This window comes from Balaenoptera acutorostrata, chromosome 18 (assembly GCF_949987535.1).
Source record: "Balaenoptera acutorostrata chromosome 18, mBalAcu1.1, whole genome shotgun sequence".
Classification (NCBI taxonomy): Eukaryota; Metazoa; Chordata; class Mammalia; order Artiodactyla; family Balaenopteridae; genus Balaenoptera; species Balaenoptera acutorostrata.
Window position 1 is genome coordinate 27,398,718 of NC_080081.1, and position 14,292 is coordinate 27,413,009.

The 14,292-nt window shown below is 36.6% G+C and overlaps 1 protein-coding gene across 2 annotated transcripts in view; it reads right to left on the reverse strand.

Moving 5' to 3' along the window:
- Positions 1–9,229: 9,229 nt before the first annotated feature.
- NDFIP2 (Nedd4 family interacting protein 2) overlaps positions 9,230–14,292 on the reverse strand; it is a 61,738-nt gene continuing 56,675 nt past the window's right edge. Inside the window, exons 7-8 of one of the 2 annotated variants that reach the window (XM_007186246.3) lie at positions 12,168–12,273; positions 9,230–10,753 (exon numbers count right to left, since the gene is read on the reverse strand). In XM_007186246.3, the coding sequence (XP_007186308.2) occupies positions 12,170–12,273 (104 nt within the window). In that variant the 3' untranslated portion in view covers positions 9,230–10,753; positions 12,168–12,169. Of the gene's footprint in view, positions 10,754–10,781; positions 11,894–12,167; positions 12,274–14,292 lie in introns of those variants that run through there. The other variant, XM_007186247.3, reaches the window with a different exon arrangement.

Consider the following 14,292-nt stretch of genomic DNA (forward strand, 5'->3'; position numbering starts at 1 on the left):
CCTACCTAGGATAGACTTTCACATATTTGGTCAGAACTGTTTTGAAATCAAAATATTTGGGCTTTGAAGTTAAATGGAATTTGAGTGTAAATTGTGGTCATCTCATAATGGTACAGTTTCTTCAGATTTTGTTCTAGATAAAATAAAACTGGCTAAAAGATTTCAGCTGAGGATTCCAGCTTCTAGGAAGATGGAGTAAACATACTTTCCCTATTCCTCCCACTAAATACAACTAAAAATCCTGCTTTCACTACATCTGCATCAGAATTTTGCTACAAATTTTGATAACTTGTGTTTTCATTTTCATTTAATTCAAAATATTTTTAAATTTCTCCTGAGATTTCTTCTTTGACCCCCATGTGTTATTTAGACGTGTGTTGTTTAATCTCTACATAGTTTAGGATTTTCCTGTTATCTTTCTGTTATTGATTTCTGGTTTAATTCCACTGTGGTCTGAGAACAAACATGGTATGATTTTTATCCTTTTAGATTTTTGAGGTGTACTTTGTGGCCCAGAATGTGGTCTATCTTGGTGAATGTTCCATGTGAACTTGAGAAGAATGTGTGTATTCTGCTGTTGTGGATGAAGTAGTCTATGATATCAGTCATATCCAGTTGATTGGTGGTGGTGCTGAGTTCAGCTCTGTTCTTACTGATTTTCTGCCTGCTGGATCTGTCCAAAAATCCTGCCCTAAAAGACTTCAAATATAAGAATTCAGATAGTCTTGCGTTTGAGGCATGTGTATTGAAGACAGCTAACGGGACATCTAGTCAACAGCAGATCTAATGGGATGTATATTGTGAGTTTCTGAGGAACCCCAGATTTGGGCAGAATTGGGCAGAGGTACTCTCCCCAGGTAATACTGGACCGTGGCTGGCTTCCCTGGGCAGGGGTGGAGCAGAGCATCCCTGGAGAACAGAGCACAGCTGGAACTCCTGTGAACCACTAGCTGCAGAGAGGAAGAAGACAAGTTGAGCAGAGCATACCCAGGTATTTACATTTCAAATTTACCCACGAAATAAATTATTCCCCTGGGGAAGAGCTAATAAAGAGGTGGAAGAGGTCAGGAGTTACACCAATTACATTCCTTCCACACAGATGAAACATCAAAAGTGGTGACCTCCCACCCCTTCCAAGAGTACACATTAAATCTTAAAAAACAAAAAAACAAAAAAAAACTCACAAACATGGAAGATATTAGCATTATTGGAAACATTTTCCCAGAATTTGAGGACCCAGAGATTTGCCACCTGTAGATGAATGGCTGGAGTTAATACATAGGATGAAGCTCACATGACAAGTAATTTCTCTTGCAGAATATTTTATATTCAGCCTTTACTCTTGCCTTCAGACAATGATAAACTAGGTTTGTGTTAGCCAAGAAATGGTGAGAGAGAGAGGAGGGGGAAAGGAAGAAAGGGCAGGAAGTCAGGGAGGTAAGAACAAAGAAGAGACAGGGGGAGGGAAAGGAAGGGAAGAGGTCATCACTGTTAACAAGGAGGTGTGAACAGTCCCAGGGTTTTTCTACCCAGAGTTGAGAGTGTGGTCAGTTTCAGAATCTGGACCCTGAGCAGGCAACAGGTATCTATCTCTGTAGGGCTTCTTTATATCTTATTGCTTTAACTTTTCTCTGGTAAAAATTATTTTTGTCTGGGGAAGAAAATTTGGGGTGGGGAAAAATGTATTTCTGATTAATATTAAGGGGGAGCATGAGGCAGCGCTCAAAGCCGCAGTAATCACTGCAAACCCACTATGGGGAGGCATCTGTGCAAGGCTTTCCTGGTGTGGACAACCCGTGAAGCTCAGCCTCCTTCACCTCGCACGAGACCGGAGGGCAGAACCAGGGCAGGTGAGAGTGGAGACTGTGGGTTTTCTTTAGGTCCGTATGAGCAGCAGGGTCTTTACCTAGAACCCTCCTGACTCAAAAGAAGAATCAGACTTAGTTTCAGTTCTAAAAATAAAAACCAAGATCACGCATTTGGGAGCTGGATCACTGTAAAGGGGAGTGCCTATTTCAGCTGGGCATTTCCATTTGCTGTTTTACCAAGCAGAGATTTGAAAATGGCACCTGCTTCCCCTGGCAAGGTTTTGTTGATGGACAGTGTGGGTAGCATTGAATGATCTTTGAGACAGTGGTTAAATTGTTGCTGTTGACATTTCCACTAAGCCCAGCTCTAGAAGCAATTGTTGAGAAGTTCGTCACTCTGTGGGGCTCCCAACTGGAAAATGAAGAGAATGAAGGGGCAGAGTAAAGCAGATGTAAACCCACTGCTTTCACACTGCTGTTGCAATGACTTGATTGACAATCAATAAACCAGGTGCAAGGAGCTTGGATGGTCAGTAACCCTGTGGGCATGCAAGACTTGTAACTTCTTTTTCACGTTGGTGGCTTCTGATGGCCTGAGCAGTTCTCCTGTCAATTTTGGGGAAACAGATAGTTATGCCTGTGTATCTGTTTGAATTGCTCTTAAGTATCAGTAGTAAAAAACTTGACTAATAACAACCAAGCAAATAATTTATTTTTCTCATTGAGCAAAAAGTTGGAAGGTAGGTAGGTCCAGGGCTGGTGCAATGTTCGATGATGTCAGGGAACCTCACGGCTCCTCCTTCCTTACCACTCTTCATACTTAGTCTACCAACTGTTGCCTCAATGGCACAAGATAGCTGCTTAAGCTCCAGATGTCACACTTGAGCCCAAGGCAGGAAAAATTTGGGAAAAGGAAAGGAGGGGCTTTAAATATCTGTTGCTTTAGCCAGAGAACCCTGGGACACAATTTTGGTACTGAAGCAAGGAAAATTAACTTTAAACCCAGAATCATTTTGTTCTTCTCTAAACCTACCCAGGCTGGTTATCCACATCAACCCCAACCCCTTTCCACCTAATAACCTGGTTCCAGAGAATTTCTCACCAAAACAGCTGTAAGAGATCATAAGACAGGACATTTAAATGCTGCAAATACCTGACCCTGGAGCAGCCCAGCTCCCAAAGGCCTTGAAGCCACAAGTCACCCTTCATCTAGAGACTAAAGGACCATGGAAATAAGCCTTGGTTTCTCAGGAATAAACTACATTCGCAGGAAGAAATAATACTCTCCCCCGAGAGCTGCCTCCTGGAATATAGAGAAAAAGACACGTTCTCTCCAACATTGTGCCTGGGAACATCTCACCCTGATGAAATTAGAAGTCATGCTGACATCACAGAACACAGGGCCATTCTAGTAAAATAATGTATGTGGAAAACATCTGTGAGAGTATATGATAGTTAACAGTAGTTACTTCTGGAGAGGGAGAGGGAGTTGGGAGATATGTGAAAAGGAGATATCACAATTGATTCCATATATTTCTTGTACCCGTATATTTGGAGAAGAGGGTGCTTATACTATTGCTGGCTTCTGAAGTTAGTAATATGTCAAGTGGTAAAGTGAATGGCTCCAACGACAGGTGGAGAATCTCGGACTTGATTTTTTAAAGGTGTAACCGTGTGCTGGGCACACTGGACTATGAAGTCACACTGGGCCTGGATCCTACCCTCAGCGGAAGTGGCGAGGCGCGACTGCAAATTACTCCGACCTAGAGTAGAAGGTAAGAGGTTCAGGTGCAGTATCATGGGAACTGGAAAGAGAATTAGTTCCTTCTGAGCAGGAGCAAAGAAGGAAGGGCATCATGTAAGAGATGGTAAAATATGAAATGTTTAAACATACCTGCACACTTCCATCTTTTCAAGATCTAGTTCCAGTGTCATCTCTGCAGTGAAGGGTGCCCTGGTTCTCTCAGAGATCAATTACTCAGACCCATGATGTTTGTTCCTATCTATCTCACGTTAGCACCTTTTTCTGTTTATAAATCTGCTTCCATTAGACTCTGAGATAAAGGGCAGAAAGCGTCTTACATATCCAGGGACACACACAGATCCCGGCCCTAGCAGCTATGCCATCCATCCATTCTTTCAATTTGTCAAGATCTGTGCTAGGTGCTGGGGAGGCAAGCAAAGCTGAATAAGATAAAATATCCACCGCTGGGGACAGAAACACAAAAATCAACAGTGACAGCGCAGTGTCATAAATGCCTTGACGGGAATCATAGAGGGGTCTAAGAACCAAGAGGACCAGACTCAGGGCAGGACGATGAGAAAGGCTTCCCCAAAGAGAGAGAATTTAAGCTCGTTTTGAAGAAGGTGGGAAGAGGAATAAGGTAGGAGATGGATTTCATGTGGCGGCAACAGCGTCATCCCTTCAAGAACCATGAACCGGCACTCAAAAATATCTGACCCCAATTACCATCACGGTAGAGTCCAAGGGACTTAACTCCAATCTACGTGTTTCCCTTTCAAAGTCATAGACATTAAAAGAATAAATAAATCCAAGACTAAGAACCCATCATTCATAAGAGAAAGCTGGTGAAGTAATTTATCCTAGAATCAGAAACCACCTGCCCACCAACCTATTTTCTGTTCACTTCCCAACCAGGATTTCAGTGCACTGGCTCCCTGAGCGAAAGCAATGAGTCACCAGTGACAGAGTGACAGCATCTCATCAACTCACAGCGGAACTCTGAGGGACTGGCCTGCAGGCTTCCGAGCTTCAGCCCGGAGACTGTGTGTGCACTTCCTCTGCCCCACCAGCTGGAGCGCTTCCACTCTGGGCCCCTTAAAATCAATGGTCATCTAGGCAACTGTCGCTTTCATTCCACTTGCCACAGAGGAGATACAGGGAGCCAGCACTCGATCAACGTGATGCTACTATAATCACCCTTTCCAAAGGGACTGGCAGATAAAATGCCCACGTCAGGCAAGGGCTTACTTCAGGTCCTGGAGGCATCTGCTAACACCAACTGGCAGCCCAGTCAGCAAACACACTGAGCTGAAAGATGTAATAATAATGTCTACCGTTTTCTTTGGCATAAATCTCACCTAATCCTCAGGTACATATTGTGCTTCCCAACAGATGGGGAAACTGAGGTGTGTCGGTTAAGCAAATTGCCTGAGCTTGCATGAGAGCTGATATTTGAGTCCGGGGGTAATCTGGCTCCAAAACCCAGTCTTTCTGTTACACGAAGCTCCCTCTCTTAATCATCCACAGGTTCCTCAAGGACAGAGAAGGGACGAGACTAGTGGAAAAACATTATATTTTTTTGAGGCGAGAAAAATCAACTATATGGTAATTAATCCAATTCTGTTCGCTTTACGGGATTATGGAGAAAGTAACTGCCTTCTCAGCACAAGCAGTTCTATTCTGTCCCAACGCTGCTACGCTGCCCTGCGGAGAGCCATGCTGTGTGTTTAAAGGCAGGAAGACCAGAAGGCTCTCAGTGAGAGAGGTCATGAAGCAAGAACTCCAGAAATGCTCATTAACCGTTTGAGATCTGTATTACGTGCCTTTTCCTTGCCCTGCGAAGTCTGACTTAACGTGTTGATCCTAACACTTGTAACTTTCTATCACTTGTACACAAGGAGATAGATACAGAGAGAAACACATGATAAGAGAGGGATCACCGGGACTACTAGACCAAAATCCCACAACTTCAAACTATGGGAAGGAAATGTGCTGTCACGGGGCAGATGTATTGCACTGGAACCTCTGGAAATTGAGGCTGGGATGTTAATTTCCCCCAAATTCCCAGTTGACTATAATGCGCCATATTGAATAACAATCACAGCTCTAGAGAGGTATTCAAAGAATCATTCAATCAAAAATTCATCTCTGGAGATCCTGTAGAATTAGAGAAATGTACGACCCAGCTGTCTCTTAAAAGTTCATAACTCTTCAGCTGAAAATGATATTTACGGTGAGGGTTTCAGCCATTTTGGCGAGTTACTCAGTTTTTCTGGGTCTTTCCCACGTATACCTGTTATCAAACTTTTGTTTGATTTTATCCCGTTTGAAAAAAAAAGGTTCATAAATCTCAGTGAACTGACGCTTTCCATAGTCTCATCATTTAAAAAATCTGGATTTAGGAAGTGATATTTCACACTTTACTATATTAGGATGAGTGGTCACCAATGCTTGCTAGCAATTAAGGGTCTTTAGGTCTTCTCTCTGAATGAATAAAATGGGAATTAAAGGTTTATGGCCCAAATGCCATAGTTAGTCAAACCAAATCACTATGCAGGAATTTACAGGGCTGAGAAAACTAAGTTTGATGGAAAAGAAATAACATATTTTCACACTAGGGATTTATGCACAAGTACAGTTCTTATACCTCTGAAGAGTTCATCTTCCCAACAAGGTTATTTGTTACTTTTCACATTCTGAGTCCTCCAGATTTCTTCTGAGCTTTGGGCAAACTTTTGTTGTATTTGCTGATCTCACTATGCTTCTGGTAAAGCTAAAAGAAGAAAAGAAACTGCTTTAAGGAAGGATGGCCTGTGGCCCTTCTCGCTATCACTAAAGGTAAAGCACTGATTTAATTAAAACAAACACGAAGGAGTAGGAAAGTAATAAAGTGGGTTTGTTTGTTCTTTTTGTTTTGCAAGCTTGAGAGGAAAACCACCTCCAAGAGTATGTGAACCAGTGTGTGATCTGGGCTTGCTATAACCTCAGCTGTTAAAGGGGCAATAACCCTATCTCTTCCCTATTTAGCTGTTAAAATTTTTTTTAATGGTTTCCATGAAAACTAAGTGGGTTTTTTAGAAGCAGGTAGCTTCATCTCTCAAAACAAAAACAAACAAAAAAAGAAAGCTAAGTTGAAAACATCAAGATAGAAAAGTGAAAACAAGCAAACATGTTGAGTTCAAAATAAACATTTTCTTTTCAACTGCTTAACTTTTATGAAGTATGGAATGAGCTTTTTCTGTTTTTCTAAATAACTTTAGGGAAGGTTGCATTTTAGGTCATATGTCCCAAATAAGAATACACACCCGGGCTTCCCTGGTGGCGCAGTGGTTGAGAATCTGCCTGCCAATGCAGGGGACACGGGTTCGAGCCCTGGTCTGGGAAGATCCCACATGCCGCGGAGCAACTACGCCTGTGCTCCACAACTACTGAGCCTGTGGTCTAGAGCCTGTGCTCCGCAACAAGAGAGGCCACGATAGTGAGAGGCCCGCGCACCGCGATGAAGAGTGGCCCCCGCTTGCCGCAACTGGAGAAAGCCCTCGCACAGAAACGAAGACCCAACACAGCCAAAAATAAATTAATTAATTAATTAATTTAAAAAAAAAAGAATACACACCCATAAGCAGGTCTGATCTATGGTGACGACTAATCTTTTGCAAAGTAGTAAGAAACATAAATTATCTTCATAAAGCTGATGCTTTTGCATTTATTAAAATTAAACTGCAATCTATCTCCCAACATACAAATTACTGTGACAAGTTAAATGATGTTCCGACACTCCAACCTAATTCCATGCCAGTTGTTTTCATGTAACATAAGTTTGATCATGTAAACATTTTGTGAGGCCAAGGTGGTGATAATATATTGTATCAAACTGATTTTCAAAAACATGCATGACAGGTTCACATTTCCACATTTACTGAACTTTATTAACACATATAAAACACGTTTTATATCTGGGCAAGGGCATTCCATAATAAATGGTACATTATCATCTAACAGTTGAACTTTATCAAGAATGAGGTTTTAGAACATAATACACTAATATTTCATGACTATTTGAAGAATTAAATAGCAAACAATTAAAATAACAATTAACAGCAGTTTAAACATACAAAAAGCTCACTGTTTACTATTTACCGTAAGCAGAATCACTCCAATACAACTTCTATTTAAAAAAAAAAAAAAAAAAAAAAAGGAAAAAAAATATAGTACTATGTGTGTTCTACAGGCCAAAAAAACGGGTGTCTAGGCAGGGCTGACTAGGTGACTAGGTGACTCCTGCCCTAATACTGCAGTTCCTTCTCTCAAAGGGCAGTGGGTTTAGGCAGTCACTTCTCAGCACAGTGTAGAGTTATACACAGGGTGATCATATAATTTCTCCTCCAAATTAGGACACTTATGAGAGAGGAGGCACTATATAAGGTGAGGAAATAGGAATAACCAGATCTGTTATGAGCAAACTCAGGATATATATGTCACTCTAGTTAAATACAGTATCAGATGCACTATCATTACCTTTGTGCTTTTGGGGACAGTATAGACCAGTTGAAAAAAATTAAATTAAGAAACCCTGAATTTTTCTCCAACTGGACTTTCCGAACTCCACTGTTCCTGTCATGAGAGGTTTTGCTGGAAATATTAGTGATTATTGTCTTAACAGGTTAAAATTTATGAACTTCAAAGGCATGGGATATAGCTTATAGACTCAATAAAAGGCTAGAGATTAGTATTTTTTTCTATTAAAAAGAGATTTTCATTTTAACCAACCATAATAGAATTTGTCTTTTCATTTTAAATTCCTAAGATGTATCCTGAACACACTATATAGAAAATGTATTTTTACCTTAAATTCAGTTTATTTCATAAAAACATAAAAATGGATTTTTCTGGCCATAACTAGCTTATTCAAACATAATAGAAATAATATATTTTTCGTATTTAACTTCAAGCTCCAGTTCACACTCATTCAAAAATTGTTTATAGATACCCTAACAAGGATTTTGATTTTCAATCTTTAAGGCAGAGTGCCAAGGCAATTAAGTATCTCCAAAACACAACAGCAGCTATTCTGTCCAAGCTCACAGGAAATGAAGGGAAGTATGTAGGATTTGATAAATCCAGAAGAGAATGTTGTTTTTTAAAATAATATTCTGATTCTCCTGATTGGATGATGAGATTTAAGACTACCAATGAATTGTACCAATTAAAGAGGATCAGGTAATATCACACTTGAATCTTACAGATTTGGGGGGAAAAAAATCAAAACAAAAAGTGAAGTTTTGACATTGGGTCAACATCCACATGCAGAAACTAAGTATTAACGCCACAGAAACAAAAATAAAATTTTAATAAATTGACGTATGATAGATGATCTAGATATTTTAACTTACTATGTATCATAGCTTAATTTCATTAAAAACTATTACAAAGAACAAAGTACAGGTCTACAGGAAAATTAATGTGCAATAAAGAGATCTAGCACGAGTTCACATTTCTTCTAAGTAAATTTTAACTTTAATTAATTTCCAAATCAGGCAACTAAATCAAATATTTTGTTTCTTTACCCCAGGCTATTGTTTTACTTCAATGGGAGTAACAGGTACTTTAACCAACAATAAAAATTCTAGCAGGGGAGGAGAATAAATGAGGGAAAACAAGAAAATAGGAGGCTCAATTAGCAAAACAAAACATGTTTTATTTATCAAAGACAATGAAATAAATCAGAAAATACAGAGAAATACAAAAAAAGTTATAAAGCATAATAAATTTTATTTTTTCAGAAATGGAAAAATGACCCTGAATAGTTTTAGATGTATCTTTTAGTAGTCAGTGTCTAATAATAAACAAGCAATCAATTTTATATGTTCTATATAGCTGTATCAACTGATTTTTAAGTTTAAAAGATAATTCCCATCATTTTTAATGTTGCATTTCAAAAGCAAAGATATAACTGAAGAGAAAACAGATGAGACATAAAATGATTTGTAAAATGTAGTAGCTTATGAATGTAAAATAGATTCCAGTTGTGATAATATTCACACACACTCTCGCAACACACTCACACCCCATATTCCACAGACACATTTCCATAACTTGAAAACAGATATTTCACATATCTCAATTCAGGAAATGATTTTTACAAGTTAATCCTACAACCGGAAAGCAAGAAGCTATTAAAAGCACAAGTTTTTATTTGCTAAATTAAACTAAACAGCTAAAGGAAAAAATATTACAATGATATTGAAAGATACTTTTTATTGGCTTTTTAAAAGACAAAATGCAAATGAGAATATCTTATTCAGAAAATTAATTTTCAAAAATGTCTTAAATGAAATAAATATAATATCTAACACAATCTCTTCCTGAAAGAATCTCTAAGATGAACAATGCTAATAACCAAGCTTCTCATTTGAGAAACCCTAAAACTGTCATGTCCCTTTAAAAAAAAAAAAGATTTTCTTATAAAGGACATGTGGCATACCCACATTTTCTTAAAATTTGTCCTAAAACTATCTTTAACACCCAAATTTTCTATATATATTAAGTTCACTTAATTTAAAATTAATGAAGAGATATCTAGACACAATTTCTAATAAAACAATGCAGAAAGTAATTTATGCATGTTTACAGAAAGTTTTGCTAAATAATGATGTAAATATTGGTTCAACAATCTGACAAAGTCTAATAATCAGCACTGCAGGTTTCAAAAAACTTTATATATAACAAAGGATGTTTCATGTGTAGAGTTACTAGATAAATCTAAGAGCCAGAAACTGAAGTATTTGACATGGTTAATAATTTCATTTTTATTACATTAAATGTCAGGTCAGAAGTCAATGGCATTTACATGCTGGAAGACTGTTTATCACTCAGCTCTTTCAATTATATCAAACACTGATTAATCAAATGTGCCTGCACTTTACTGCTACAACTTTACGGTTTCTTTCAAGTATACCCAAATCTTTTAAATGGGCACATATGCAACTGTGCAAAACCAATGAAATATAAATATTTAAGAGAATGAACAGAAACGGCTTTTAAGCATAAACCACTCTGCCATTCAGTTTTGAAGCTCTACCTTTTCTTCACTAATTTGTCTTCTGTTTTTAGTAGTCTTCTATCTTATTAAAGTTGCAGGTTTACAGACGATCTGGAAATTTCACATTGATATAAGAAAGGAATGTCTGGTCGATGCAGTCTAGGGACAAAAAGAATTAGCCTTAAAATGTATTAAGTTGCAATTATCTAAACGACAGCATAATGAAAACCCATCTTATAGTAGTATTACATCAAGTATATAATATCCTTTTGGTAAGAATGACATAAGGTAGCATATATCAAAATATATTCTAAAGTTTAGGTTTCTAACCATCTAGAAAATATTTACATTATAGTTTAAACTCTTGAAAATGCAAACAAGGTAATCACACTGAATATTGACAGAATATCATTTAAATTAGTAAAATTACTTTGCCTTTTATCTTACAGGTAATACCGACAAACTCTTAAGGTCACTGCTTGTAAAGACATTTTACCAGTTAAAGAGAAAATGTGACATCTTCTAGGGGGAAGAAGAAACCTTAGTGGAACATTTAAAGTGATATTTAAATATAATCCAGAAGTGCAATTGTAATCATTGTTCTCTTTAGCAGAAATAAGTAAATCATGTTCGCTTACGTAAAACTCATATAAGCATAAAATTTAAGCAACCAAATCACAAATCATACAATTTATTTACACTTAAGTCATAGCAACTTGAAACATTTTGTACTTAAAGATACATCCAGAAGTTAAGTGTTTTAGTAGACATTTTGCTTATGCAGTTCAACTACTTTAAAAGTTCAAATCAATGAAGTGTATGATACTTGCTTTAAAAGTATCAATAGTATAGGAGTAGAGATATGAGGTCTCTTCATGTGAAGATCTACTAGCTGCACAATAAATAAATGCCTTTACTACAGACACAGCCTCCAGAAACTCACTGGATAACCAGTAAGACAACCTCTGCTCATTTCTTTATATTCCCATTTATTCAAGTTGCAGCCTTCGTTGTTGATACGAACTGGCACACATTAAGAAAATAGTAACAAAGCTCCTATTTTCTTCACACAACTTTTATTCATTGATTCAGTTTGTTAAGATCAGTGCATGGCAAATTGTTTTTCAATCACAGATTTGTTTTTTTGTTTGTTTGTTTTATCCACCAGATATCTATGTGAATTTCACACTGTTTTATGCAAAATGTCCATTCTCTCTGTGTAAGTGCTTTGTCATATTTTGTTTTCCAAGCTTTCAAATGCTGTGCTGGTGGTTACTTCATATACATCCTGTGGTCAAGCTTTAAAAAGAAATTTAAAAGTCTGATTTCAAGTTTCAGTTTACTCATAATACATTTTTAAAAATTAAAATGTATGAAATTCAATTTTAAAAATGGAAGTTATCTTAAAAGTTCACAACTTCTTAAATTTCAGTAAGTGACTGTTAACAGTATAAAAATCTATTAAATACGCTAAATTTGAGTAAACAACATGAGTACACATGAAGCATTTCATATGCATCTGGTGAATTTGAATACAAAAGGAATAAACAGTTAATATATTAATATTTCTTACCTCTATAATAAGAAGAAATATCTTGTTCTATGAGCAGCTGCCATGCTTTCAGACATGTTTCTGACTTTTAGATAATTAACAAATCCTCTGAAGAAAAGAAGCAGGCCTGAGAAGGTTGAAATAATACAGATATGTTATGTTCTTACACAGAAAGGGGACACAATAAATTTTAGATAGACAATTATAAACAAGATCCTCTTGGTCTAAGGAATTTAACATGTAGGATTACAGTCATTCCATAATATATTTTACATTATAATGACAACTCTATTGTAAGGAAATATAATAAAATTTTACTGCCACCCCCAAATTCTTTCAATTTGTTACACCTAGATGTATCTAAAGTAAAGTAAATCCAGCCATGAAAATCCAAAATTACACAAAAATACACACTTACTATATTATTTCTTAAAAAGCAAAGCTACCTAATGCATTTAAACTGATTCAACTCATAGAAATCCCATTTTATACCAAACTTTTTAATTACTATAACTACTAAGCAAACTAAGACATATTTACTGATATAAAGTATTCAAGAGAGAACATATGCACGTAATTGCTAACAAATGTGGGATAAAATCAATAAGCCTGTCTAGCAAGATCAGGTGCCTGTCATCTGCAAGATCTGTATTTAGTGATATGTGCATTATGTAAATAATTTACTTATTAGCTATTATTTTCAAGTAATAATAAAAGACTAATTTATAATAAAAATTAAGTTGAGAAAAATCAAGAAAGAAGACTTTGGAAGCAGCCACTCTAGTGATTTCTTAAATGATTTGAGATCTATCTTCTATCTATCTCAGTGTTCTCTGTAAAACAGTATTTTTAAATAATAAACATTTACATTAATAATCATTTATAATAATCACAGGTATCTTTAGTAATCAATAAAACAAAGCCTGTGAAATGCTTCAAAGTTACAGATGAAAAATATTAGCTAAGTATAAAAAGCATTACCATTATTAGTAGAGTTAAGTCTTTGATATACTTAAGCATACAATTCTAAGGGCAACATTTATTAACTCCAGTAAATTTTTAACTAGGTAATGGTGGGCGGGAGGGCAGGGACCAAAAGATATGTATGCATGCAACTTTCCTCACCAGGAGGAAGAGTCTGTCAATTTAAAATGTAAAGTCTCAACTGAAATTTGTAACCCAATTCTAAGACAATAATCGAAGCACTAAAATAAGAAGCATGGTTATAATAAATTAGAAAGGAAAGATAGAAGAGATATACAAATAATGACTTAAACAAGTGGTATAAGTTTCACCTAAATCTGATCCCATCTGCTTCCCATATCCTCTTTCTACTTGTGACTCCCACACTGAATTCTACCCTCATGCCCTTCCAGATGCTGTTCAAAGATAATGATATTGTGATCCAAACGTAAAAGTATTACTGAAAAATATAAACCAAAATTATTTGTGAAATCCCTTCTTTTGTCTATGAAGCTGCTGATTCTAAGACATATTTTGTTCTGCTCAGGCATTTTCCAAAATAAGCCAATTCACATCTAGAAACCGATCACTCAGCAGCTATTGTTTCTCAGCATTCTATGATGTGCTCAACACTCTTCTGAGTATTATGTGAGAGCAACATTCTGATCATGAATTAAGTTTTCACATTCCCCTAAATGCTAGATTATGGCTCTGCTATGGAACTGGGGCTGTCCTCTGCATTCTACTCTGTCTCAGTTGCCTTCCGAAGACTCCTCAATCCGCTAATAATATTTATAAGCAAGTATCTCATTCAGTGTGCTTAAATACCTAAAAGACTTCATCAATTTTTTCAGTTTTAAGGAAGAAACTCAATAATGAGCACAGAATCAGTCAGAAAACAATTAACAATACAAAAAACTGGCTAAACTTTTGTACAAGTCTGACTCCCCAACAAAATCACAACTTTAGAATAATTTCATTGTAATTATTAGAGAAACAATCTAGGATTTTTAGTGACCTTAACCGACCACTAAGATTTTGTTTCCCCAAAGATCCAAAAGATGCAACAGCAGGACTAAATAAAAACTCAAGGAGAACACTGCCACCTACTGAAATGCTATTTTCTGGTATAAATTTATGTTACTAGAGAAATGTGGGCTCTTAAACCTAAATAGAAACAAAA